This window comes from Rhinoraja longicauda, chromosome 29 (genome assembly GCF_053455715.1).
Source record: "Rhinoraja longicauda isolate Sanriku21f chromosome 29, sRhiLon1.1, whole genome shotgun sequence".
NCBI lineage: Eukaryota > Metazoa > Chordata > Chondrichthyes > Rajiformes > Arhynchobatidae > Rhinoraja > Rhinoraja longicauda.
In genome coordinates, this window is record NC_135981.1 from 742211 (window position 1) to 770051 (window position 27841).

Genomic DNA, 27841 nt, shown 5'->3' on the forward strand with positions numbered 1-27841 from the left:
CCCTTCAACCCCATCTCCTCATTCCCAACAATCCTGGTAACATCTCACCCCCTTACGAATCCACAACCCATTGCTGCCCTCGCGCTCAGAGGAGAGTTGCAAACACATGCGATCCTTAGAGAAAATGCTTTGCCTTTGTCTTCTTTAAGGATGTTGATTTGTTGGAAACGGTTTATAAACATAGTTTTAGATTGTGAGGCCGGAGGAAACATCCTCTCAACACCCACCCCATTGTGACCGCGTAGCATCCTACGTGTTTGATTCAAGTCTGCTAAACTCAAGCCGATGCCAGCTCCCCAACGTTATCTCTGTTCAAAGGGCAAACTGTCCCTTCCTGTTAACTCCATCGAAGGATTTTCATCCTTAAACCGGAGATGAATAATATGCCAAGTATTGAATATTCTTTGATCTCACCAATGCCCTGTATAACTGATATGCAGCCTCCCAGTTGTATACCCCCCCCCCCCCCTTCTCTCACCAGCAATGAATAATAACATTGTGTTAATGCCTTGTTATTTGTCATGGCTGCATGTTAGCCTGGTATAATCCATGACCTAATCACATCTCAGAGATCTACAACCTCTCACTATTTAGATCGTGTATTGAATTTACCTACCAGCATGCATCATTTCTTATTTTCCCATGTTATATTCAATTGGCCAGATCTATAGGTATGTATCTCCCTATGTATCTCCCTATGTATCTCCCTATGTATCTCCCTATGTATCTCCCTATGTATCTCCCTATGTATCTCCCTATGTATCTCCCTATGTATCTCCCTATGTATCTCCCGTTGCAACCTATTTACAGCGTGTCATCTTCACAACTTACTTCCTCACCTACCTTCGTGTCTTCAGATCATTTAACTACAGTACCTTCTATGTCCTGGAACAAGTCATCTGTACAAATGATCACGAGTTGAAGATCCAGCGCCGATCCCTGTGCTATACGAGGTTACATCTTACAAACGGAAAAGACCCGTTTATACTCCCTGTTTCCTATTAACTGCCAATCTTTCACTCGCAGCGAAAGTCATCTGTTACCCCGCAAGTGTCCTCTTTCCACAACACTTCTCTGAGTCATCTCCTGTAGACTGAGTGTGCTCGAGGAACGCAGTCATCCCATTCCTAGCTCTGTCATGAGAAGTGGCTGCCGAGGCAAAGAATGAAGAGTGCGCTCAAGACATTCTTAAAGAAATGCGATTCCCACTGACTGGTGGGAAGCCCTGTCCCACGACCATTCAAAGATGTACCATAGAACAGCACACCACAGGAACAGGCCCTTCGGCCCGCTACATCCTTGCCAATCATGGTGCCACGTTCAACTCTTCCCCTTTGTCTGCACGTGATGCATATCCCTCAATTCCCTGCATATCCATGTGCCAATCTAAAAGCCTCTTAAATGCCCCTTCCATATTTGCCTCCACCACCGCCCCTGACCTTTATGTTTTTAAAAAAGCTTGCTCCATGCATCCCCTTTAAATTTCCCCCCTCTTACCTTAAATCTCTGCCCTCTAGTCTTTGACACTTCCACTTTGGGGAGTAGGTTCCTCATGCTTGCGTCGAGACTCAGGGTGACTTACTTGTGGTCTGGTTCTGTGGATTATGTGCTGGCTGATGTGGGACCCACAGACACTTGGATAGATGGAACTGGGGATAGCTGATGGCACGGAGTGGGATGGTGTTTTGTGCTGATCTTTTGCATGTTCCTAACGCAAGGTTCTCGGTATCATCCCAAATGTCTGGGATGGACCTAGTGAACTATTTCATTGTGCGGTGATCTTTTTAAGTGGGACTTGATCAAATTCCTTCTGGAAATCTAGATACACTACATCCTGTGGTTCCCATTTATCCCCCTTTGTGTGACATCCTCAAGGAAATTCTGTCATAAATGCATATCGACCTTGGATTCTAAAATAAATGCACCAAGACTATTTTAATAGTCTATTCAAAGCTATTTTTAGCCAGAATTTGGGGCGAGTCTCTTGTTTTCTCTCTCACTCCTTTCTTTGATACAAGTGCTGCATTGTAATTTTTCAGTAGATAGAAACATAGAAACGTAGAAAAATAGGCGCAGCAGTAGGCCATTCGGCCCTTCGAGCCAGTACCGATATGATCACGGCTGATCAATATGATCATGGCTGATCATGTAAAATCAGTACCCCGTTTCTGCTTCTTCTCCATGTCCCTTGATTCCTTTAGCCCTCAGAGCTAAATCTAACTGGGACAAATCCAGAATCCGGGAATGTTGGTAGATTATAACGATTGCAGCCATTGGCTCTGGCCCAAGAATGGCATTCAACGTCCAGGGAATTCAGCTTTCAGACCCATGAGTTTGCCCAGTAATATTTCTTCAGAGATAGATTGTTACTTTGTTCCTTCTATAACCCTTTGATGATCTATTACTTTTGGGAGATTTGAATGTCTCCGGAGATACACTAGAAAACATGGACCACTCCCTACATCCCAGGAGCTACTGAGGGATGGACAGTGGATATGGATATTGTGCACAAGCACATCCTTTGTCAATGGAGGAACGTGTTGAGAATATCTTTGAATCGGTTCTTCTGTTCACTCGACAACCTCGTTACATGATGGAGCTCAGAACAGAGTGTCCGAAACTTGTCATAAGCCCATGTCATAAACTTGTGATAAGCCCATGTCATAAACTTGTGATAAGCACAGCAATCACCTGCCCTCGACGATGTTTCTTGGTTATCTACACCAACTCATTGGTGATAAACCACCTGTGTGTCTCCTCAATTCTGCGGAAGCATGTGCACCCATGTCAGTGCTGACCCGGGCTAACATCCACACTGGCCTCCTCGTTACACTCAGCTAGCTCACTTCAGCGAGTCATGTCAAGTAGGCCAGATACCAGGTAGTGAAACAGACTCTCTGTCCTGAGCGCTGTCGTGTGAGGAGGATTTCGTGGGCAGAATAAATGATTCAGTGATGTTCTCAACGCTTTCCTGAAGAAATGCAGCATTGCAGCCAATCACTGGCCCACATGCCGTGGCTGTGCAGAGCAGAGAAGGATCGTGTTCGTGTGATTGGACCAGAATTAGGCCATTTGGCCCATCAAATGTACACCGCCCTTCAATAATGGGTGATCTCTCTTACCCTCTCAATTCATTCTCCTGCCTTCTCCCCAGAACATCTGACACACCGTAATCAAGAATCTATCAATATCCACCTTTAAAATATCAAATTACGGCCTCTCCAGCCGTCTGCGGCAATGAATTCCACAGATTCATCACCCTCTGACTAAAGAAATTCCTTCTCATCTCCTTTCTAAAGGTACGTCCTTTTACTCTGAGGCTGTGGCCTCCGGGTCTGGACTCTCCGATTACTGGAAACATCCTCTCCGCGTCCACTCGATCATCATGACGTGGTTGATAACCTCTGGGCCGTGCATCGGGAGCACTACCTCACAAACTACTCGCCCACCCACCCTCGTCCGCCTGGGGAAGAGCGTGTGGACCCCACATTGGCATCGCCAGTCGCCGCACAGCTACGGACACGGTGTGGAAGGGAACCATTCCCAATCTCTGGTCAGGAGAGGGATTCATTCTGTTTCCTTTATCATTGTTACTTTTTTACATGCCCTTCATTCATTTGTTCCATATCCCTCTACATCATCGTCTATATCTCTCATTTCCCTTTCCCCTGACTTTCAATCTCAAGAAGGATCTCGACCCGAAAGGTCACTTGTTCCTTCTCTCCAGAGTTACTCCAGCATTTCGTGTCTCGCTTCGGTTTAAACCAGCATCTGCAGTTCCTTCCGACAAGAATCATTCTTGAGGTGAGTTCTGGTGTAGTCTGGCTCCGTCTGGTGGCCATTGCGTGCATGACATGGAAGCCGGAATGGATGAAGGGTTCCGCCCTGAAACGTCGCCTGTCCATTCTCTCCACAGATGCTGCCTGACCGGCTAGGTTCCTCCAGCAGTTCTCCTTTCCTCATTACAGATTCCAGTATCTGCTGTCTCTCGTGCCTCTAGGAAGAGGCCATTCGGCCCCTCAGGCCTGGGCGAGTGATGGACAGGGTATGGACAAGCAACGTTTCAGGTCGAGTCCTTTCTTCAGACTGGAGTAAGGGTATTGTAACTCAGGGAGGCAGTTTACTGGAGTGAATTATTGACACGCTACACGCACGCAGTCCTCAGAATGAGGTGGTGAATTAACACAAATCTGTTGTCTGTTTAACCTCAAGCTAAAAAATATTTAATTTTCAAAGTACACAATTTACCAATTTACCATTTACAATTTACCGCCGAACCAATATTAATGCACAGATAAATCTTTTAGACTTTTTGAAACAGAATATCATTATCTTAAGTATACAGAATGAGATTGAAAATGATACAGTTATTATGACAATCAGTGAATAGTTTGTAATGAATTACATTGTGTGAACTATTTATTTGAAGGGACTTTGTATTTGGTAAGCCTGATTTCATTCTGTTAAACAGTAACAGGCGCAGTGAAGCGAATGTGCTTAATGTTCGTAGCCAGTAGATGCAACAGAACAGCGCAGGCCGGGAGACTGACACTGTGAGACTGCAGACGTAGTGGGGGGGGGGGGATAGTGTGAATGGATGATCGATGGTGGGTGTGGACTCGGCGGGCCGAAGGGCCAGTTTCTCTGCTGTATCTTTCAATGGCTGTGGCTCCTGCTGTGAATTGAACCTGTTGTGAAACAGCGCGCACGTTCCACAGCGCTCGGTCCTTAGCAGCCGACCATCAACTTGCTCGCTGACATCTCCGCGCTCATCCTGACTTTGGTTAAACAGATTCGGCTGCTGGGCGTTGGGGCTGGAGATGGGGACCGAGCCCCTGGTCCCGTCCTGCGCCTCCGGCCGGGTGCCCGGGGCAGTGGGTGAGAGATGGGCCGGTGGACAGCACGGGGTGGAAGTGGGGATGGGGGGGGGGAGGGAGGTCAACCACCGTCTGTCCGCCGGCCCCTCGCCTCCAGCAGCGTGCTGGTCAACGACCCGTCACCTCCGCTGCGGTTCCAGCAGCGTGCTGGTCAACGACTCCCCACCGGTTCCAGCAGCGTGCTGGTCACCAACCCAATGATCAGGTGCGCCGAGTTTTCCCGCTCCAGCTCCGCAAACACGTGGCACACGTTCTCCGACGAACTGCCCAGTTTTTTCGCCACGAAGGCAAAGATTCTGCAGAAAGAATGTTACAGTCAACCCCCGCGACACGGTGGGTCCAAGAACAAATGTATCTACGCGACACATGGTGCAGGCGTGGGTGTCAGCTGGGACTTGTTGAGCTACAGGGGGAGGGAGGGGTGGAAAGAGGAGTTGGGCCGGGGAGGAAGGAGGTGGAGGGGGAAGGAGGGAGGAAAGGAGTGGGGGGGGGGGCGTGATAGAGGACATGGGAATGGAGGGGAGAGGAGGCGGAGGCGGTGATGGAGGCTGTGGAGATGGAGTAGGGTTTCAGAAGATGGACGGAAAAAGATGAAGATAGTGAGGAGAGGGGGGAGGAGAGTAGACGGGGAGAGGGGAGGTGGGGAGGGCGGTGCGGTTGGGGAGTGAGGGGTGGTGTTGGGGGAAATGGGGTGGGTGGGGGGGGAGTGTGAACATGTGAACTACCCTCAGCCTCGCAGACTGGTGGGTGGGAGAGTGGGGACGGGGGGTTAGGGGTGGGGTGTGAGAGGTGGAGTGTGGAGGGTTGTGGGGGGGGGGGTGATGAATGGAGGATGAGGGGTGGGGGCAGAGGCGAGAGGGGTGCATTTTCAGACAGTCAGTGGGAGTTGCTCCGAGTGCCGCTGCAGTCCTTACCTCGACGGCTCGTTGTCCTTCCGCCACCTGCAACAACAACAACAACAAACGGGTGAGTGTTCTGCCGTTACCGCCCTTGGCAGCGCCACAGGCCGCGGCCTCGGCAGGTCCCAGTGAATCCCGCGGCCGCCGGGCACAGACACAAACACAGCGAGCCCCATACTGCGTTGGTGCGCGCTGGCCGCGCTGGCTCTGGGGCAGCGCAGATGCAGCGCATGATTGCCCGGCCCCAGATCCCTCTGCTCCCGTTTCCACCACGTACCCTGCACCGCGCCGCCGGCACCGAGCCGCCACTTACCTCCGCTGTAGGGGATCCAGGCCGCAATGGGTGATGGAGCCGGCGTGGTAGTGACGCCGGAAGAACAATCTGGGTAGGAGGAAGGAGAGAGGGTTTAATCTACGCGCACCTCACATCTGGCATCTCACAGCTGCAGACAATACAACCACTCCCCCGGACCCCTGCCCAACGACACCGGGACAGAGCGACCGGGTGAGACACAAGCAGCTGACTTTAGCTTAATTGAGTTCAGTTCCGACACATTAGGGACAATTTATATTTTACCGAAGCCAATTAACCTCCAAACCTGCACGTCTGTGGAGTGTGGGTGGAAACCGGAGCACCCGGAGAAAGCCCACGCAGGTCAGGAGGAGAACGTGCAAACTCCGTACAGACAGCTCCCGTGGTCAGGATCGAGCCCGGGTCTCCGGCGCTGTCAGGCAGCAGCTCTACCCGCTGTCCCGGGAGGGGGGGGGGGGCATTCTGAGCCCTTCATCCAATCCTCAGCGGCATCAACCATCCACCACCCGCTGGCCTGCGTGACCCCAGCCTTCGTCACTGTCCGGGCAGCCAGACCCACACACCCCCCCCCTTTCCAACACCCCATCTCCCCTCCCCCCTCTCCAACCCCATCCCCCACCGCTCGCGTCCGCTGTGGCCGTTCCCGGGAACACCGACTGTCGGGGAGAGACAATGAGCACCAGCGCACTCCCCTGGTCACCCCGCGCAGTGTCAGCGTTCACACGGCTACCGGCGGCCCCTCACCCCCCCTCTCACCCCTCACCCCTCACCCCTCACCTCGCCCCTCCCCATCTCACCCCACCACCTGACACCCCTCCCCCCACCTCACCCCCCACCTCACCCATCACCCCGCCCCCCCCACCTTCCCCCTCACCCCACCACCTCACACCCCTCCCCCCACCCCCCACCTCACCCATCACCCCACCACCTCACCCCCACCCCGCCACCTCACCCCCATCTCACCCACTCACCCCCCATCTCACCCCCTCACCCCCTCACCCCACCACCTCCCCCCCTCCCCCCACCACCTCACACCCCTCCCCCCACCCCCCACCTCACCCATCACCCCACCACCTCACCCCCACCCCGCCACGTCATCTCCATCTCACCCCCTCACCCCCTCACACCCCACCCCCCACCTTACCCCCCCCCCACCTCACCCCCCACCCCGCACCCCCCCCCCCCCCCGCATCCTTACTTCCGCTTGCTGTCCGTCAGGGTGATGCCTTGTTCGGACACCTTGAAGTGCACCCGGGTGGGCTGAGCGAGGGGCTGTTGCTCCAGGGCACACGAGGCCGCTTTGAGCACGGCCTGTGGGCCCGTCAGCGACTCCATGGTCACCGAGTGCAGGTAGAGAACCGAACAGCCTGTGGCAGCAAGACACGCGTGTTACTGACATCCCCTTTACGGCCACTTCACAAAGCATGTTTAGTTGAGTTTAATTTAAAGATACAGCGTGGAAAAAGGCCCTTTCGCCCATCGAGTCCGCGCCGACTAGCAATTTCCGCACATTTAACACTATCCCGCACGTCTTTGGAAAATGAGAGGAATCCCGGTAAAAAAAAAACCCCGCGGTCACGGGGAGAACGACAAACTCTGCACAGACAGCACCGGTGGTCAGGACCGAACCCGGGGCTCTGGCGCTGTGAGGCGGCAACTCTACCCGCCGCGCCACCGTGTCGCCGTGATCTAGGACGTTCTCTGGAACATCGGAGGTGGAGGGGGGACGTGACAGGACTGTATCAAATTATGTGAGGCATCGATAGGGTAGACAGTCACAACCTTTTTCCTAAGGTGCGAATGTCCAACATTAGAGGGCACAGCGACAAGGTGAGAGGGGGAAGTTTAAAGGAGGTGTGTGGGGGGCAAGTTGTTTTTACACAGAGGGTGGTGGGTGCCTGGAACGCGCTGCCGGGGGTGGCCGTGGAGGCAGACACGATAGTGTCGTTTAAGAGGCGTTTGTGTAGGCACCTGGATAAGCTGCGAACCGAGGGGCAGTGTGTGAAAGTGCCAGTGCCCAGTAACTTCTGAAACGCAACCACTCTCTCCCCTCCCCCTCCCTCCTCCCCTCCCCCTCCCTCCTCCTCCTCCCCTCCCCCTCCCCCCCCTCCTCCTCCCCTCCCCCCTCCTCCTCCCCTCCTCCCCTCCTCCCCCCCCCTCCCCCTCAGAACCCTGCCCGCCGCTGCTGACTGACCCGCTCCGGCCTTTCTCTGGGGAGAGGCGTTGTCTCCGGCCGCGTCCGCGCTTCGGCCCTCACTCCGGTCCTTCGGACTCTCTGGAAAATACAGCGGCGCGCAGTGAGCGGGAGAGCTGCCCTCGCTCCGGGAAACGACCAACGGCCTCCCCGGGCTCATCTTTGCGCCCCCCCTCCCTTCCCTATCACACATTCCCCTCCCCAGTCTATCCCCCCGCCCACACTCCCACCCGCCTTCTCCACACCCCTAATCTCACCCTCCCCACCCCGACCTCCTGACAGCCCACTCTCTTCCCCACCCCTGCCCCACCCTTGCCCCACCCCTGCCCCACCCTTGCCCCACTCCTGCCCCACCCCTGCCCCACCCATGCCCCGCCCATGCCCTGCCCCACACCCCGAATCTCACCCTCCCTATACCAGTGCGCACCCACCCCCACCCCCGCTCCCTCGCATCACCCCTCCCCAATCCCACACATCACCCCACGCTGTCTATACCTCTCCCCCCACCCCAGGTAACCCAGTCACAAACCTGACCCTAACCCTTACGCCGACCCCGACCCCGACGCGCCCCTCCCTCCGGTAACCCCGCACGTGCGGGCGCCTCACCTGTCCGGGGCAGCCGCAGTGCGTGGGGAAGGCTGAGCGCGGTGATGCAGTGTTGGTAGACCAGTGCGGACAGGCTGCCTGTTGGCGGAGGGGGGCAGGTTAATGCTGCTTCTGCCGGCGCTCACTGCCCTCGCCTCGCCTTGGGCATGGAGTTACACCCACACAGGCATGGATCCCCGCCAGCCCACCCTCCCGTCCACGCCGCTCCCCGCCCACCGCCCCCCCCAACTGTCCTGTCCCCGCCAGCCCCCCCACCCAACTGTTCAGTCCCCGCCAGCCCCCCTCGCACCGGCACCACTCACCCCCTCCCCCCCCACTGTCCAGACCCCACCCCGCCTCCCCCCCCCCCACTGTCCAGTCCCCCCTGTAGCAGAGAATTCCACAGACTCACCACTCTCTGTGTGAAGAAATGTTTTCTCATCTCGGACCTAAATGACTTCCCCCTTATCCTTAAGCTGTGACCCCTGGTTCTGGAGTTCCCCAACATCGGGAACAATCTTCCCGCATCTAGCCTCTCCAACCCCTTAAGAATTTTATATGTTTCAATAAGATCCCCCCTCAGTCTTCTAAATTTCAGCGAGTATGTAGGTTAATTGGCTGGGTAAATGTAAAAAAAATTGTCCCTAGTGGGTGTAGGATAGTGTTAATGTACGGGGATCACAGGGCGGCACGGACTTGGAGGGCCGAAAAGGCCTGTTTCCGGCTGTATATATATGATATGATATGATATGATAAGCCTAGTCTATCCAGTCTTTCTTCATATGAAAGTCCTGCCATCCCAGGGATCAATCTGGTGAATCTTCTCTGTACTCCCTCCAAGGCTAGAATGTCTTTCCTCAGATTAGGAGACCAAAACTGTACACAATACTCCAGGTGCGGTCTCACCAAGGCCCTGTACAACTGCAGCAGAACCTCCCTGCTCCTATACTCAAATCCTCTTGCTATGAATGCTAACATACCATTCGCTTTCTTCACTGCCTGCTGCACCTGCACGCTTGCTTTCAATGACTGGTGCACCTTGACGCCCAGGTCACGTTGCATCTCCCCTTTTCCTAATTGGCCACCATTCAGGTAATACTCTGCTTTCCTGTTCTTGCCGTCAAAGTGGATAACCTCACATTTATCCACATTATATTGCATCTGCCATGCATTTGCCCACTCTCCTAATCTATCCAAGTCACTCTGCAGCCTCCTAGCATCCTCCTCGCAACTAACACTGCCACCCAGCTTCGTGTCATCCGCAAACTTAGAGATATTGCATTCAACTTAGAGATATTGCATTGATTGGAATGTAATCCAAGTCTGCCCGCACTCTCCCTGGAACCAATATCAGGCGGCATGTTCTGGCTTGGTCCCCAGTCTAAACCTCCGGGTGGGAAGTGTAACTGGGAAACAGCGCAACAAGTCAACACGTTACTTCACGAAATGCAACCACTCGCTCAAACACAGAATCCTCAGCGCAGTTTGATCTTGTGGTCACCATGGAAACGGCACGCCCGAGGCTGTTTTGGTCACAACTGACTCTGTTCAGGCGAGAATATGACGCAAATCATCTCTAATTAAATTTCAGAAAGCAAACAATCAGAAAGTCAGTAGATGGAGGGGAGATATTGTTATCCAGCCCCGGGCCATTGTGTGATCACAGAGTCTCAATCAGCGCGTCCACTCAGACAGAGCCTGTAATAAATCCTCACGGCGGATGCAGCAAGACAGCGCTTACCAGCTTATAGATCTTATAGAAACATAAAATCCTTAAGTGATTGGACAGGTTAGATGCAGGAAAAATGTTCCCCACTTTGGGGGCGCCCAGAACCAGGGGGTCACAGTTTAAGAATAAGGCATAGGCCATTTAGGACTGAGACGAGGAAAAACGTTTTCAGCCGGAGTGTTGTGAATCTGTGGAATTCTCTGCCACAGAGGGCAGTGGAGGCCAATTCACTGGATGTATTCAAGGGAGAGTTAGATAGTTGGGGCTAACGGAATCAAGGGATATGGGGAGAAAGTAGGAACAGGGTTCCTATTCTGGATGATCAGCCATGATCATATTGAATGGCGGTGCTCGCTTGAAGGGCCGAATGGCCTACCCCTGCGCCTATTTTCTATGTTTGTACCCAAGGATAAACATGAAATGCTAGAGTAACTCAGCGGGTCAGGCAGTAGCTCTGGAGGACATGGATAGGTGACTTATTGGGTCAGGATCCTTCTCCAGACTCCTGACCCACTGAGTTACTCCAGCACTTTGCATCTTTTTAACGTAAACCAGCATCTGCAGTTCCTCGTTCCCACCACTTACCGAAGTACGGTTCCTGGGTGCATCCTTTCAAACACACCCCTCTTGGGGAGAACTCGATGAGGAAATGTCGGACTGACTCGCTGGAAGAATCTCCTTAAAGAGGAAGGCACAGAGTTAGGATCCGAGACTTCAAGGGTCGCCAACGCGGTGCCGCTTAAACCTCTCCCCGTGAAGCACTTACCCGTCTTTCTCTCGGGGCTGTCGGGGTTGGATGACACCTTCATGGCGAGTCCGAATGATCCAATGTACGTGGAGCTCTCTCGTATAAGGAACGAACCTGGCTCCTTGTCTTTCAGTATCTCAATGGCTGCAAGAGATGGAATATCCAACCTCAGCATGCGCGAAATCCACTTTCAATCGAGCATTTGATATCCTCAAAATATCCCAAAGTGCTCCGCACAAATGGATCTCCTGGGGCAGCGGTAATGGTCAACTCCATCCCAACGTCATCAGCAACTTTCAGTGTTTGTAACATTTGTTCCCCACTATTTGTTTCTGTCATAGAGTCATAGAGTGATACAGCGTGGAAACAGGCCCTTCAGCCCAACTTGCCCACACCGGCCAACATGTCTCATCTACACTAGTCCCACCTGCCTGCGTTTGGTCCATATCCCTCCAAATCTGTCCTATGCATGTACCTGTCTAACTGTTTCTTAAATGTTGGGATAGTCCCAGCCGCAACTACCTCCTCTGGCAGCTTGTTCCATACACACAAGATTTTGCTCTTAAATCTTTTCCCCCTTCACCTGAAACCTGTGTCCCCTTGTCCTCGATTGACCTACTCTGAGCAAGACTGTGCGTCTACCCGATCTGTTCCTCTCATGATTTTATACATCTTTATAAGATCACCACTCATCCTCCTGCGCTCCAAGGAAAAGAGTCCCAGCCTGCTCAACCTCTCCCTATAGCTCAGATCCTCTCGTCCTGGCAACATCCTCGTAAATCTTCCCCGTACCATTTCTTTCAATTGACCGGGCCAGGAGGCGTGCCATGACAGTGAGAATTGGAGTGCTATTGGACTCTGGGAAGCCTCGCGCCTGAGACTGACCCTGGTTCAATCTGATCCCGGTCCAATCTGATCCTGGTCCAATCCGGAATCACCAGACAGGGGTCAAGAGTGAGATCTGCCAAGGAACCGGTGACGTTTCGGGTCGAGACCTTTCTTCAGACTGAGAGTCAGGGGAGGGGGAGATGCAGAGATATGGAAGTGTAATGTGTGAGAACACATTCCTTCTCTCCAAAGACGCTGTCTGTCCCACTGAGTTACTCCAGCATTTCGTGTCGATCTTTTGTTTATCCTTAGTTTAGTTTCGAGATACAGCGCGGAAACAGGCCTTTCGGCCCAGCGAGTCGGCGCCGACCAGCGATCCCCGCACACCAACACTACCCCACGTAGCACTGGGGACAATTTACAATCTTTACCGAGGCCAATTAACCTACAAACCTGCACGTCTTTGGAGTGTGGTAGGAAACCGGAGCTCCTGGAGAAAACCCACGCGGTCACAGGGCGAGAGTGGATAGTGCAGTTAAATTATTGGAGAATTAAACATAACAGTTGATGGAGATTTGTATTTGGCCGATGAGGGTCTTACCCTGGTCTCTGCTGAGACGTGGTTTGTACCAGTACTTGGTTGTGTCCTGTACAAATTTAACCGTAGGTTCTACATCACGTGGGATATCTACAAGAGTAGAGAGACAAAACAAATATTAGAGTCCAGCTGGGCAATTGAGGCCTGACCCGAAACGTCACCTGTCCGTGTTCTCCACAGATGCTGCTTGACCTGCTGAGTTACTCCAGCGCTCTCTGTCCATCTGGGTAGTTGAACAAGTGGGACCGTCACAACACAGAGATTATACATCTTCAACAACAAATCACAGACGGCTGTGGAGGCCGTCAGTGGATATATAGATGGAGCAGAAATAGACAGATTCTTGATTTGTACGGGTGTCAGAGGTTATGGGGACAAGAAGGAGAATAGGATTAGGAGGGAGAAATAGATCAGCCATGACTGAATGGCGGAGTGGACTTGATGGGTCGAAAGGCCTAACTCTACTATCACTTATGATCTTATGATTGCCATCGTCATCAAAGATGATGGACGCACATCATGCCGTGATTTTTCATTGATTAAATTGATTGAAAGATGCAGCATGGAAACAGGCCCTTCGGCCCATTGAGTCCGCGCTGTCCGTTCACCATTATTTCACACTCGCTCTCTGCTATCCCACTTCCCTGCTCACCGGGCATAATTTACAGAAGGCAGCTAGTCTACAATTGGGATGTGACTGGAGCACCTGGAGGTGACAGGGGAAACGTGCAAACTCCACACAGACAGCACTCCAGGTGTCTGGCGGTGCGTGGCAGCGGCTCCACAAGCTGCGCCACAGGGCAACCATTATCTAAGAAGATCTGTGGAGATTGTATGACATCAAATTCCTAATAGTCCATCGGCAAAAAAAGGAAAAGATGCGAATGGGACGGAGATGAAATAAAGAGGATAGAAGCAGAGTTAGGCCATTCGGCCCATCAAATCTACTCCGCCATTCAATCACGGCTGATTTATCTCTCTCTCCTAACCCCATTCTCCTGCCTTCTCCCCATAACCCCTGACACCCGCACTAATCAAGAATTTATCTATCTCTGCCTTAAAAACATCCACTGACTTGTGGCCTCCACAGCCGTCTGTGGCAAAGAATCCCACAGATTCACCACCCTCTGACTAGAGAAATTCCTCCTCATCTCCTTCCTAAAGGAGCGCCCGTTAATTGTGAGGCTGTGCCCTCTGGTCCTAGACTCTCCCAATGGTGGAATGATCCTCTCCACATCCACTCTCCCCAGGCCTTTCTGTTGAAGGGTTTACCTGCGAGCGAGCTGGTGCTGGCGGAGAATTCTCTGCTGGGGCAGGCAGCGCGGGGAAGGCTGGGGGTACTGGCGGACACGGACGGCAATCTCTGTCTCTGCCTCTGCGGGCCGCGGGAGTCGTGCGCTGGGAACCGGCTGCATCCATTGACTAGGAGCAGCGGGATGTCGGTGCAGGAGCCGGCGGCCGAGGCCGGGCAGCTATTGGCATGTTTCTTCAGCCCGGGAGGCGCGGCTGCCGGGTCACTGCCGGCCGAGCCCTGCGCTACCTGCCGCCGCGGGAGGGGCAGCGTGCGGAAGCTGGCCGCTTTGCCCTGCAGTTGTTGCTCGCTGACCGGGCTGGGTGAGACGATGTAAGGGCTCCGCAGGTTCACAAACGAGCCGGACGATCCGAATGTGGTCCCCGCTGCCCGGTAAAACCTCCCGGCATCTCCCTCGTCGCTCAACAAGGACTGCGAACTAAACACAGGGGAAAACTGCATTGTTATAGTGCCGGTCACATCCTCAGCACACCCGCGGCGTGTTCCAATGAACAGGGCGTAGAAACAATGAACTGAGGGCGCTGGTTAATGCACAAAATGACAGAGTGCTGGAGTAACCGCGTAACCCGAGGACCTGTTGAGTTACACCAGCACTTTGTGCCCTAATGAACACGGTGTTTCGTTTCGTTCGGTTTAGAGATAAAATGGAAACCGGCCCTTCGCCCACAGAGTCCTCGCCGACTGTCGATCACCCCGTTCACACGAGTTCGATGTTACCTCTCCCACTCGGCCACTCGCTTCTCAAGGGGCAGTCACTGTTGTAATGTTGGAAACACCCGACTAATCACCCGACTAATTGAACGTTTTGTGGTGTCAGGCGAAGCGTAATGGTTCGTCAAAGTAGCAGAAGACAAAACATAGCCCACAAACCGCTCCCCTGCGCTCCCTCAGTACTGGCCCGCCCACAAGGACTTCAGAAGGGCTAAACATCCAGGAACGTACACGCCACTGGAGATAGATGGGTCTACTGTGGATAGGGTGAGCAGTTTTAAATACTTGGGAGTCCGCATCACAGAGGATCTGACGTGGGCAACGCACATTGCCGCACTGGTGGGTAAGGCTAAGCAGCGCCTTTACCACCTTAGACAATTGAGGAAATTCAGAGTGCCTCTGAGGATCCTTCATTGCTTCTACTCTGGGGCTGTAGAGAGCATCCTGTCCGGCAACGTTACAGTCTGGTTTGGGAACAGCTCTGCCCAGGACAGGATGGCCCTGCAGGGAGTAGTGCGATCGGCAGAACGCACCATGGGAACTACACTCATCCCCCTGCAGGACCTATACATCAGGAGGTGCAGATCCAGAGCAAGCAAGATCATGAGGGACCCCTGCCACCCCAGTAACAGACTGTTCCAAATGCTACGATCAGGCAAACGCCTCCGCTGTCACGCTGTGAAAACGGAGAGGATGAGACGGAGATCCTTCCCACAGGCCATCAGGACTGTCAACTTTTATAACCCCAGAGACTAAATTTTTGTCGACACTAATAGTAACTTATTAACTTTATTTATATGCTGTAACTGTAATTCTTTTTGTGCACAACCCGCAGGCATTGCCACTTTCATTTCACTGCACATCGTGTATGTGTATGTGACAAATAAATTTGACTTGACTTGACTTGACAATGCGGCGCTCCCTCACCCCCCCCCCACACGCCCACAGTGCGGCGCTCCCTCACCCCCCCCCCCCCACACGCCCACAGTGCGGCGCTCCCTCAACCCCCCCCCCCACACGCCCACAGTGCGGCGCTGCCTCAGTACTGCCCCGCCCACAGTGCGGCGCTCCCTCAGCACTGCCCCTCCCACAGTGCGGCGCTCCCTCAGCACTGCCCCTCCCACAGTGCGGCGCTCCCTTAGTACATCCCCGCCCACAGTGCGGCGCTCCCTCAGTACTACCCCTCCCACAGTGCGGCGCTCCCTCGGTACTGTACCTGCCCAGGATGTCCCAGCCGGGTGAGGTGGAGCAGAGGGAGCTCGCACTGTCGCCGAGCCTGCGCCTCTGTCCGTGGGCGGGGGGGAGCAGGATGTCAGAGTCTGTGGAGGTTGACAGGTAGGACCCAGAGTGTTCTCCCGGGCGGGCCATGTTGACGGGCAGTTGGGAATGCTGGTGAGGCAGGGAGCTGGTGACTGTGCTAGGGCCCCTGCTGGCGGGAGGCACTGCGATAGGCTGGGAACTCTGCTGCGGAGAGCTGGAGTTTGGGTCGAGACACTCCGACCATTGTCGGGAACTCCATTCGGCCGCGCACGGCGAGGAGTTGGCCAAGCTGCCGGCAACCCAAGAGTCTGTGGAGCAAAGCAAAGGTCTAGTTTAGTTTAGTTTATTGTACCGAAGTACAGTGAAAAGGCTTTGTTGCGAGTTAAGCAATACCTAATTACAACCGGGCTATCCACAGTGTACGGATACATGATGAAGGGAATAACGTGACTGACGTTTAGTGCACGTGAAACGGTTCCTTCAGTTCGCTCCGCGATCTGCGAGATCTCTTGGCAGCGTAATTGCCATACACCCACTGCCTGGCTCCTGAAACACTGTCCCCTCTCCCTCCCCTCCCCTCCCCTCCCCGCCAGCACCTCCTACAGTGAAACTCCTGCACGGAGGATATCTACTGGAATTTAGAAGGATGAGAGGGGATCTTATCGAAACATATAAGATTATTAAGGGGTTGGACACGTTAGAGGCAGGAAACATGTTCCCAATGTTGGGGGAGTCCAGAACCAGGGGCCACAGTTTAAGAATAAGGGGTCGGTCATTTAGAACGGAGATGAGGAAAAACTTTTTCAGTCAGAGAGTTGTAAATCTGTGGAATTCTCTGCCTCAGAAGGCAGTGGAGGCCAATTCTCTGAATGCATTCAAGAGAGAGAGCTAGAACTAGATAGAGCTCTGAAGGATAGCGGGGTCAGGTAGTATGGGGAGAAGGCAGGAACGGGGTACTGATTGAGAATGATCAGCCATGATCACATTGAATGGCGGTGCTGGCTCGAAGGGCCGAATGGCCTCCTCCTGCACCTATTGTCTATTGCCTATTGTCTACTCAACATCACTACCGAGGCAGCGTGAAGTGTATAAGATAATAACTGCAGATGCTGGTACAAATCGATTTATTCACAAAATGCTGGAGTAACTCAGCAGGTCAGGCAGTATCTCGGGAGAGAAGGAATGGGTGGCGTTTCGGGTCGAGACCCGGAGTCAGTGGCGGTAAGTCTGATCTGTGTGACGGACTGGGCTACATCTACAACATTCTGCCATTTCTTGCGGTCCTACACAGAGTTGTTCCCAAACCGCGCTGTGATCAACCCGGCTGTGTGCTCTCTCTCTCTCTGGTGTATCTGTGGAGGTTCGGCTGTACACCGCACCTCCTGAGAAGGGCGCGATTACACCCTCAACGTGAACCTGTGTTATTTCCACGCAGCCGATCACACACATCCCCTTTGTTCTACACGTCCCTCCTCCATCTCTCTGCGACTGGACATCTCCCACTTTCTCAGATCTAATGAAGGATCCGAAATGTGAACAGTTTCCCTTTCACAGATGCTGCATGACCTACTGCGTGTTTCCACCAGTCTCGGGTTTTGTTTCGGATTTCCAGCGTCTGCAGGATTTCATTCGTGGACGCATTTGATCCAAGAATGCTCTTGCCCTTTCTCCATGCGCCGTTGGCAGGAATGCCCAAGTCCCCGAGCATCATCAACAGGCAGAGCCGCCCATGTGGGGCAGGAGCAAGAGTGTGCCACTCGGCCCCTCTAGCCTATCCCATCATTTAATGATAGTTAATGACTGTGAGCTCATCCCCTTCACCTTTCACCCCTCTGCCCTAAAAATATCCAAAGATTATTTGAGTTCCACATGCTCGCCACCCTCTGAGGAGAATACCGCCCCGCTTCCGTCTCATGTGGGTACCCCTGCTTTTAAACAGGGACCTGCAGTTCCAGATTCCCCCACAAGGATGCTTCTCTCCATACCCACTCTCGTGAGACTCACCAGAACCCTGTATGTTTGAATTAAACCCCCCCTCACTCTCAGCCCTCCCAACCTTCCCCCAGTATGCACCTCGCTGTTGAAGAGTCAGGTCAAGGGGGTTTAATTGTCATTTGTACAGACTAGGGAACAATTAAATTCTTACTTGCAGCAGCAAAATAGGGCCATAAATGCAATAACACTTAGATAATATCATAATTTTAAAAAATCAATAAACTAATAGTCTTGGTACTAGTGCAGAACAAAACAAAGCCTGGAGTCTGCGAAACTTCCCTTCTCTCACCTGTTTTCCACACACTAACATGCTGCCTTAAATCAGGAGACCAGGACTGTACACAACACTCTCCCTCACCTGTCACAACAGTGAGGGGCTCTGGCAGTTTGTGTTCCTGTGCTCAGAGAGCTCTACATGTGTTATCAACGGATTAACTGGCCTCTGGGCAGTACTCATACAGCTAACATACCCGGACTGTGCCACACCTGGGCTGAGGCGTGTTGAAACCGCGCTGTTTTTCTTGGCCTGGGAGAGGTGATTAAACATACCAAGCCTTCGCCCTGTCATATCCTGTCGGGGCAGGTGGAGGACAGGTACAATGAGGTCAGCTGCTTACAGTCAACAACGGAAGCAAACTCGAGACAAAAGTCGAAGGAGATGAGAAGCTACACGTCCTAAGGCAGCCCAGTCGTCTCGGAACTTGAAGAATGGACTAAAGGAATGGGACGGCACAGAACAAAGCAGAGCCTGTATCGGTGACTCATGAAAGGTGGAGCCCACAATGGTCCATTGTTGGCTGGGGACCAGGTGATAACGAATGGGTACAAGTGGTGAAATTAGCAAGAAGAATAGTGTGGAATAGAAAGTTACAGGATGCTGGGGCGGCGGCACATCATCCCCGGGTCAGGCGGTCAGAGATGATGTGACCATTTACCATGTAGTCACTCTGTAACTCGTTAACCATCAACATTGATAATTCGCACTCGAGTTCCGCGTCGCCTCTGGTTTACGGGTTACATTATGGTGCCCAAGTCGGAATTGCTGTTATCTCTGACCAAGGGTTGCAGGACTTACCAGGAGACAAGGGCGTGAACGGTGGCGCGTCGGAAGCAGTGGGGATGGACGAACTGTGTAGGAAAGAGGGGCAGTTCGTGTTTCCTGCACAGAGCACATGATGTGGTGTAGTCTCGGGCTGCGGAGAGAACACGATCGTTAGTAAATACACGCAGGGGTTGAATGAACGCGCTTGGCTGGGTCACGTTGAGTGAGACACCGAGCAAGACAAGGCACCTGCCGGCGTCCCGCACAGCGCTGTCCCGATTGAACGCCCGAGGCGGGCAGAGGCGAGGCGTACATACAACAAGGACCCACCATCCCGTGGAGCTGCACGGCGCCCATTTGGCGACGCGGCCCAGGCGAGTCCGGCTCACACGTGCGGCTGAGGGAGATGCTGTCACTGTCGGAGCTTCGCGACTCCCATTCATCGTAGATCAGGATCCCTGTGACCAGAGGAATAAAACCAATGTCACTGGTCTACAGAGGACACAGAACAGCACAGCACAGAAACAGGCCCTTCGGCATACAACGTCACGGAAAGTTAATCTCCTCTACCTGTCCGTGATGCATACCCCCTCCACCCGTTGCCCATCCATGTGCCTATCCAGGAGCTTTTAAATGCCACTATCATATTTGCCTCCACCACCCCCCCCCCCTCCCCCCTGGCGTTGCCAGTCACCCCCAGCCTCTGTGTAAGAGACAGAGTAGCTGGGGCATTGGGGGTGTAGGCTGGGCTGGGCTGTGCTAGGCCGGGCCGCGGCAAGGTGGCTGGAGCTGGTAATGGGGTGAGCCGAGTGCTGGGCTGGGCTGGGCTGGGCCGGGCCGGGCCGGGCCGCGGCAAGGTGGCTGGAGCTGGTAATGGGGTGAGCCGAGTGCTGGGCTGGACTGGGCTGGGCAGGGCCGGGCCGGGCCCGCGGCAAGGTGGCTGGAGCTGGTAATGGGGAGTGAGCCGGGCTGGACCGAAGGTGATAATGGGGATGAGCCGAGTGCTGGGCTGGGCTGTGCTGGGCCGGGCTGCGGCAGGGAGGCCGGGGCTGGTAATGGGGGGTGAACCGAGGACACAAGCAGCATTTGGAAGGTTTTGAAATCCCAATAAACTAACAACTAGCAGTCAGTGTTGACCTCAGTGTCCACTTTCTGGCCTTGACTTGGTTTCGGGGGAAGGAAAATATTTTTGGAAACCTGCGCAGGAAGTCCTGACATCCGAAAACAATGACGGAAAACTGGAGTAATGGGGTTCATAAGGTCATAAATGAGATGAGCAGAATTAAGCCATTCGGCCCATCAAGTTTACTCCGCCATTCAACCATGGCTGATCTATCTCTCCCTCATAACCCCATTCTCCTGCCTTCTCCCCATAACCCCTGACACCCGCACTAATCAAGAAGCTATCAATTTCCGCCTTAAAAATATGAATTGACTTGTGGAGCGAGGGAAAGTCAGATCAGCCATGATTGAATGGGGGAGTAGAGTCGAATGGCATCATTCTGCTCCTGTCACTTATCAACATAAACTAAACGAATTCTTTTCTGGCTGAATTTGAATTATTGCTTCAATAACGAACATGAGCGGATTGTATCTGTCCACGTTCCTGTGTTGGGAGTAAACTGGAGACTTGTCCTAACTTTTGTCCGGGTACACTACAACCGTCCTAGCCGGCGCCAAACTGAATTTCGTGAAGCTGAGGAAATCACGGGCCAGCTTGTCTGAGCTGGGACCCTTCCTGACACTGAGATTGGTCAGGTCGGTCAGTGTGGGGTTAGTCGTACCTGGACTTTGTGTGTCGAGCAGCGAGTCCTCGCTGTGTCCGGCAGCTGACCCTTGCAGCCGCTCGTTAAGCGGCCTCTCCTGGGGCAGGTGGTGATGGGCTGGAAGGTCGGGTCCAGCTCCAGAATCAGGTTGTTGAGATTTTCGATGGTTGTGTCCAGAGTCGGCGACAAAGGCTCGCTGTCCGCACAGTTAGTGTTCGAGGGCGGGCTGTTCCTGCCGGAATACTCCGAGGTCTTCGCCCTCTCCTGGTGCGCGGTTACCCGGGTGCTATTCACCCGCCGCACTCCGTCGTGGATAGGGGGCTTCTGACTGCCCACCGACCGCGCCAGGAACGTTTGGGACCTTCCCAGACCGTGACCCGGACCCCTCCTGTGTCAGGCAGCCGGGCACGGGGGACATGCTGATCTCCCGGCACATCCAGCGCACGCTCGACTCAAAGGAGTCTCCCAGCGAGTCCGGTACCCGCCCCGGGCACACGGCCCTCGCTTGACTGTGACTGACCGCCGCGCCGTTCAACACGATGGTCTCCATGCGGGGGACTAGGCAGCCGTCATGGCCCCTGTCCAGGTGCGGGCCGTGGTTCCAGGTGTCCTGCATCAGTAATCTGCCTCTCCCTCTCTCCTCTCTCCCTCCTGGTCGCTGCGAGTTGCAGGCGTTTAGTTTGAGGGCGATATGAAGTCAGACCTGGAAAAAAATGCTACTTATTAGTCATTGAGCTTAAATAAAACCGAACCACACAACGAGCAATCTCAGTGTGCAGAAGGAGTGTCAACTTTTGCCCATAATGTAGCGCCTCTATAGCAGAGGTTCCGGGAGAAGGCAGGAGAATGGGGGCGAGAGGGAACGAGCAGCCATGATTGAATAGCAGAGTACACTTGATGGGCCGAATGGCCTAATTCTACTTCTATCTCATGAACTTATGAACTTATGGTATTGGTTTATGTTTGTCTTGTGTACAGACATACAGAGAAAGGCGTGCTTATTTCTATTATCGGGCACACGTCACAGAGGCAAAATAGAAATAAACAGTGAGGAATATAATGTTAAAGCTATAGAAAGTGCAGATTTAAAAAAAGAACGTGCAAGGGCGAGGTGGATTGGGATAGTTGGAAATACCCTAGCGTACGAGGGGTCCATTCAAGAGTTTAATAAAATCAGGTCCTTAACAATAGTTTTGAAGTGTGCGAGCCCAAACGTCACCTATCCATGTTCTCCACAGATGCTGCCTGACCCTGACCCGCTAAGTTACTCCAGCACTCTGTGAAACATCACCTATCCATGTTCTCCAGAGATGCTGCCTGACCCGCTGAGTTACTCCGGCACTTATGACCTTTTACAAAATAAACCAGCATCTGCAATTCCTTGTGTCTATCAGAGATGTTTCCCATCTAAGTTGTTGAATTCCGTTGGGAGTGACCCTTGAGATTTGTCTGCTTGTTTACATATGTGTTGTAAATGCTGTAAAACATAAACATCACCGCCAAAGATCCGTGGCCCCTTCATAGACCTCCCACACACAGCAACAGGCTCTTCAGCCCACACTCCATGCTAGCCATCATGACGTATTTACAGTGACCACAGTGTCCGGCCTTTGGTCTCACCTACTTGGTAATTCTCGCGCTTGTTCAACGCGTCTTTGCCCCCAACCCCCAGCCAGGCCCTGATCCCCACTCTCTGTATCATGGCCCCGAACCCCCACTCTCTGTATCATGGCCCCGAACCCACTCTCTGTATCATGGCCCGAACCCACTCTCTGTATCATGGCCCCGAACCCCACTCTCTGTATCAGGCCCGAACCCACTCTCTGTATCATGGCCCCGAACCCCACTCTCTGCCCGTCTCTCTCCTCTTTCTCATTCTCCTTCTCCTTCTCCTTCTCCTTCTCCTTCTCTTCTCCTTCTCCTTCTCCTTCTCTTCTCCTTCTCCTTCTCCTTCTCCTTCTCCTTCTCCTTCTCCTTCTCCTTCTCCTTCTCCTTCTCCTTCTCCTTCTCCTTCTCCTTCTCCTTCTCCTTCTCTTCTCCTTCTCCTTCTCCTCTCCCTCTCCCTCTCCCTCTCCCTCTCCCTCTCCCTCTCCCTCTCCCTCTCCTCCCTCCCTCCCCCCTCTCTCTCCTCCCCCCTCTCTCTCTCTCTCTTCTCTCTCTTCTCTCTCTCTCTCTCTCTCTCTCCTCTCTCTCTCTCTCTCCCTCTCTCCTCTCTCCCTCTCTCCTCTCTCCCTCTCTCCCTCTCTCCTCTCTCTCTCTCCTCTCTCTCTCTCTCTCTCTCTCTTCTCTCTCTCTCTCTCTCTCTCTCTCCCTCTCCCTCTCTCCCTCTCTCCTCTCTTCCCTCTCTCCCTCTCTCCCTCTCTCCTCTCTCTCTCTCTCTCTCTCTCTCTCTCTCTCTCTCTCTCATCCTCTCTCTCTCTCTCTCCTCTCTTCTCTCTCTCTCTCTCTCTCTCTCTCTCTCTCTCTCTCTCTCTCTCTCTCTCTCTCTCTCTCTCTCTCTCTCTCTCTCTCTCTCTCTCTCTCTCTCTCTCCTCTCTCCTCTCTCTCTCTTCTCTCTCTCCTCTCTCTCTCTCTCTCTCTCTCTCTCTCTCTCTCTCTCTCTCTCTCTCTCTCTCTCTCTCTCTCTCTCTCTCCCCCCCTCTCTGCTCGTCTCTCTTTCCCCTCACTCTCTCCCTTCCTCCTCCCTCTCCCTCACTTTCAACACACAAAGGCTGTTTTCCTGTTGAAACGTCCTGTTTGTTTCTATGGGAACAATGATTCATAGTTCCCAGTCACGGTGACCGTGGTGTTGCCTAATCCCCAGGCTGGCGCGCCGCGAGCTGACATTGAGCCCAGAGGCTATAAATACCTCACCAGTGCAGCGGCCGCCTCTCCCTGGCATCTGTCATTGTTCAACAATTCAGAATAAACCCCGGTCAGATACTGTAGCAGCGAACGGACATCACCTGCTCGCAATGGATAGAAGTCGCTGTACCCAGCACGCGTCCTGCCAACAGGTCCACACACACCCCGCGCACACGGCCTCGATGACCCTACACACACACAGCCCACACACACTGCCCACAGGCCCAATAACCCCGCACACACACGGCCTCAATGACCCTACACACACACAGCCCATTCCCGAACTAACCTACTCACACACACAATCCCCCACCCCCCCCCCCCCACCAAACACACACAGCCACGTCGCTGACAACCCTACAAAACACACACAGCCTCAATTACCCCCCCCCCCCCCCTTCTCACACACACACACGCACGGCATGTGATCCAGCCTCATAGAATCTAAAACACGCCACCCATTTGCCCCCCCCCCCTCACCCATCACTCCTCTCTGTTGGTCCTGGTGCCAAGTCCCGGGGCTGCACTTAACCCCAACCTCGACCCCATCCTGCGGCACGCCACACCACTACCTCTCCCACACCTGGACCGCCCCACTCCCTATGCTTACAGCCCATCCACAATCATACCACCCACTCCCCTCTCCTCACTCGTGACCCTTCATCTTCTCTGCAACCCTCAATCCTCATCGCCTCTCCTTGAGTAAATCTCTGGCCTCTGCTTCTGTGATGACAACTCCAACTCCTCTCCCAGCCCCCCACCCCGCAGCAGGGAATAATTGTGGCCACATTTGGAGGTGTATGACACACAGATGCATTTCTATACAGATAGCTTTGCAAACAAGTACAGACATATCTAACGATGACTGTGGATAGCAGCACACACTGTCTGTGCCTCGCAACAGATGAACAACCCGCCGCTTAAGCCCAGCTACTTCGTTCGTACAATAAAAAGGAACTACAGATACTGGTTTATACCAAAGATAGACACAAAACACCGGAGTAACACCGGGTCAGGAGGTAACTTTACTTGGCACTGCTTGGGCACATGGATCTCGCAACGCTGCTCCAATCCCCGTAAACACCAATGGTCCCCAACCCACCAGTTCCAGTCCAGCACCTGTCTCACCGCACTCCATCCAACACTACCCAGTCTTGCAATCTGGCCTGACTTCAGAGCACACCATGTCTGCTGTAGACAGCCCAACCCAGCACCGTTCAACACAGACCTAAATCCATCAAATGTAACCGTTCCATGGCCTGCCTCCATGCTGTGAGATATCAGGTCTCTAATATTCCCTTTCTCCTATTCCTTCTCTCCAGAGATGCTGCCTGAACCGTTGAGTTTCTCCAGCACTTTGTGTCCATCGTTGGTGTAAACCAGCATCTGCAGTTCTTTCCTACACATCTAATATTCAACGTTGGCATTTCTGCACCATCCAATGAAATTCTGCTCAGGAACATCTCCTGAGCTGTGACCTGCTGCATGACACACGCACTGTAAAGGATCTTGTAGAGGCCAACCACGTGGCACTAAACTTTGCTCACTATTGGCAAACAGTTGTGTGATGACACGAAATAATAGGGACATTCCTGACTCCCACATGTTCACGAGGAAATACTTCTCTAGACTTCACCTGCAGGAAGTATTTTATGTTACCTGGCGGTGAAATAAAAGAAAAATAGACCTTCCCCTACTGTCTGGAAGTCAACAGATGAAAGATTATAGTGTCAAAACGATAACTGTTTCTAATCTCTCCATAAGTGCTTTAGTAGGAGGGTGGTGAATCTGTGGAATTCATTGCCACAGAAGGGTGTGGAGGCCAAGTCAATTGATATTTTTAAGGCAGATTCTTGATTAGTACGGTTGTCAGAGGTTATGGGGAAAAGGCAGGAGAATGGGGTTGAGAGGGAAAGGTAGATCAGCCATGGTTGAATGGCGGAGTAGACTTGATGGGCCGAATGGCCTAATTCTGCTCCTGGAACTTATGAACGTACGAAATGTCACTGAATATTTCCAGTGATGTTATTTCAGATTTCCAGGAACTGATTCCTACTGGAAGGTGTAACTGGAATCAGACCCCATGCAGGGATATGCAGGCAGGGACCAGACTGGAGAGGATGCAACTCAATAAACCAGTGCAGAACTTCTCAGAAGCTGCACATAATCCAGACGCCTCACACCTCAGCGAAGCTCAGAGGTTGAAGACACCATGAAAACGGATGTCAGCGGTTATGGGGAGAAGGCACGAGAATGGGGTTGGGAGGGAGAGATAGATCGGTCATGATTGAATGGCGGAGTAGAGTTGGTGGGCCGAATGGCCTAATTCTGCTCCTATCACATGATTTTATGACCATACCTAACTCTAGACCAACTGTTACAAAGCCTTCTCCAGCGTTCCCATTCCAGGCAAGGAGTCTGTTCCAATGTACAGCTTTGCTGGAGTTTCACCCCAGTCAGAGATTCACTCAGTGTCTGCCCTGCCCCCCTGGGCCCTTTGCTCTTCACTGGAGAGAGAGGAGTCTGGGCAGAGTGAAGCATCGCACGACTGCATTGAGTTACACTCTCTCCAATCAGATGATTCCCTGCCTGCACCTCACTGCTGGACTCTGAGTTCACTTACTCCGCGCAGTAGGAATCCAAAACGTGAAAAGCCACCGTTGCTAGAAATCCAAAATAAAAACAGAAAATGCTCAGGAAATGCTCAACAGACCAGGCAGTATCTGTGCGGAGAGAGAAATAGGTAATGGCCTTTCATCAGTTGACTTCCTGATAAACGGGGGAGGCATTTAGGCAAGACCATGCCTCTGTTGGCTTTATGCAATTACAGTCCAAAGTCTATCTCTCCACCCTGTCTACACTCCTCATGATTATAAATATCTCCTCTGGATCTTGTCACCGTCTCTGTTCCAAGGAAGAAAGTCCCCGACTGTCCACAGAACTAACGCTCCTCGCCTCTGGAATCACCTGCGGAAATTTCTTCTGCATCTTCGCTGAAACCTTGACGTTGTTCATAAGACCATAAATTCACATGATAGGATCAGAATTAGGCCACTCGGCCCATCAAGTCCACTCCGCCATTCAATCACGGCTGATCTATCTCTCCCTCCTAACCCCATTCTCCTGCCTTTCCCCATAACCTCTGACACCCGCACTAACCAAGAATCTATCTATCTCTGCCTTAAATATATCCACTGACTTGGCCTCCACAGCCTTCTGTGGCAAAGAATCCCACAGATTCACCACCGTCTGACTAAAGAAACCCCTCTTCATATCCTCATAAAAGAACGTCCTTTGATTCTGAGACTATGGCCTCTAGTCCGAGACTCTCCCAAGGTTCGGCACCCAGACTGGGCACGATTCTCCGGGATGTGTCCCAACCAGTATTTGTGGAAGAGTCATTGTAATTCCTTGCTGCCCACTCTGTCCACTCACCGGGCTCCTGATTCCACATCTGGTACCAGGAAGACCCCACACGTCTGGACACCAACGGGTTACACCCACACACATTCAACCCTGCAGACAGACTCTATCAATCACCTTCCTTAGAGTTAAATTAAAGGAGGCACGGATAACCGCATATGCTGATATCTCGAGTAAAATACCCAGCGCTGGAGGAACTTAGTGGGCCAGGCGGCATCTTTGGAGGGAATGGACGGACGATGTTTTAGGTCGGGACCCTTCTTCGGGCTTCATCAGTTAGAAAAAGGGACCTGACCCGAATTGTCATCTGTCCATTTCTCTCGGCGGGACGGGCAGCATCTGTGGAGAATGGGCAGGCGATGTTTTGGGTCGGGACCCTTCTTGAGATTGATAAAGTCTGGAGAAAGGTTCCGACCCGAAATGTTACCTGTCCATTTCTCTCCACGGATGTTGCCTGATCTGCAGGGGTTGTTTTAGTGTTAAATTAAAAAATGCTTTTCTGATCCACTTTCCATTTGTTTGAATAACTAGCGAGCCAGTGGCTACTCACCGCTGAGGTACACTCGCCCAGTGTCCGGATGCCGGCGACGCTCTCAATGTCCGTGCTCCGACCAAGAGTGACTCCGGTGTTGTGCCGCGCTCCGGGGTCGAGTCAGAGATCCTATTAAACCTCTCCCCTCCCACGGTAATAAGCCGGGAGCTGTGCAAGATGGGAGT

The 27841-nt window shown here is 53.0% G+C and overlaps 1 protein-coding gene across 2 annotated transcripts; it reads right to left on the reverse strand.

Annotated features, from left to right (window-relative positions):
• Window positions 1-4259: 4259 nt before the first annotated feature.
• Window positions 4260-27793, reverse strand: LOC144607622 (tensin-4-like). Of its 2 annotated transcripts, none has more exons than XM_078424565.1 (15): window positions 27675-27793; window positions 20876-21560; window positions 19422-19549; window positions 19125-19242; window positions 16011-16362; window positions 14044-14501; window positions 12775-12861; window positions 11364-11489; window positions 11183-11275; window positions 8890-8967; window positions 8284-8364; window positions 7288-7456; window positions 6090-6158; window positions 5792-5818; window positions 4260-5173 (listed from the first exon to the last, which is right to left on the reverse strand). In XM_078424565.1, exons 3-15 carry the CDS (start codon window positions 19446-19448, stop codon window positions 5029-5031), a joined length of 1830 nt encoding a protein of 609 aa, XP_078280691.1. In that variant the 5' UTR covers window positions 19449-19549; window positions 20876-21560; window positions 27675-27793; the 3' UTR covers window positions 4260-5028. The 2 variants fall into 2 exon arrangements, with proteins under 2 accessions (XP_078280691.1, XP_078280692.1); XM_078424566.1 differs by lacking the exon at window positions 27675-27793 and adding an exon at window positions 23711-23933.
• Window positions 27794-27841: the final 48 nt, after the last annotated feature.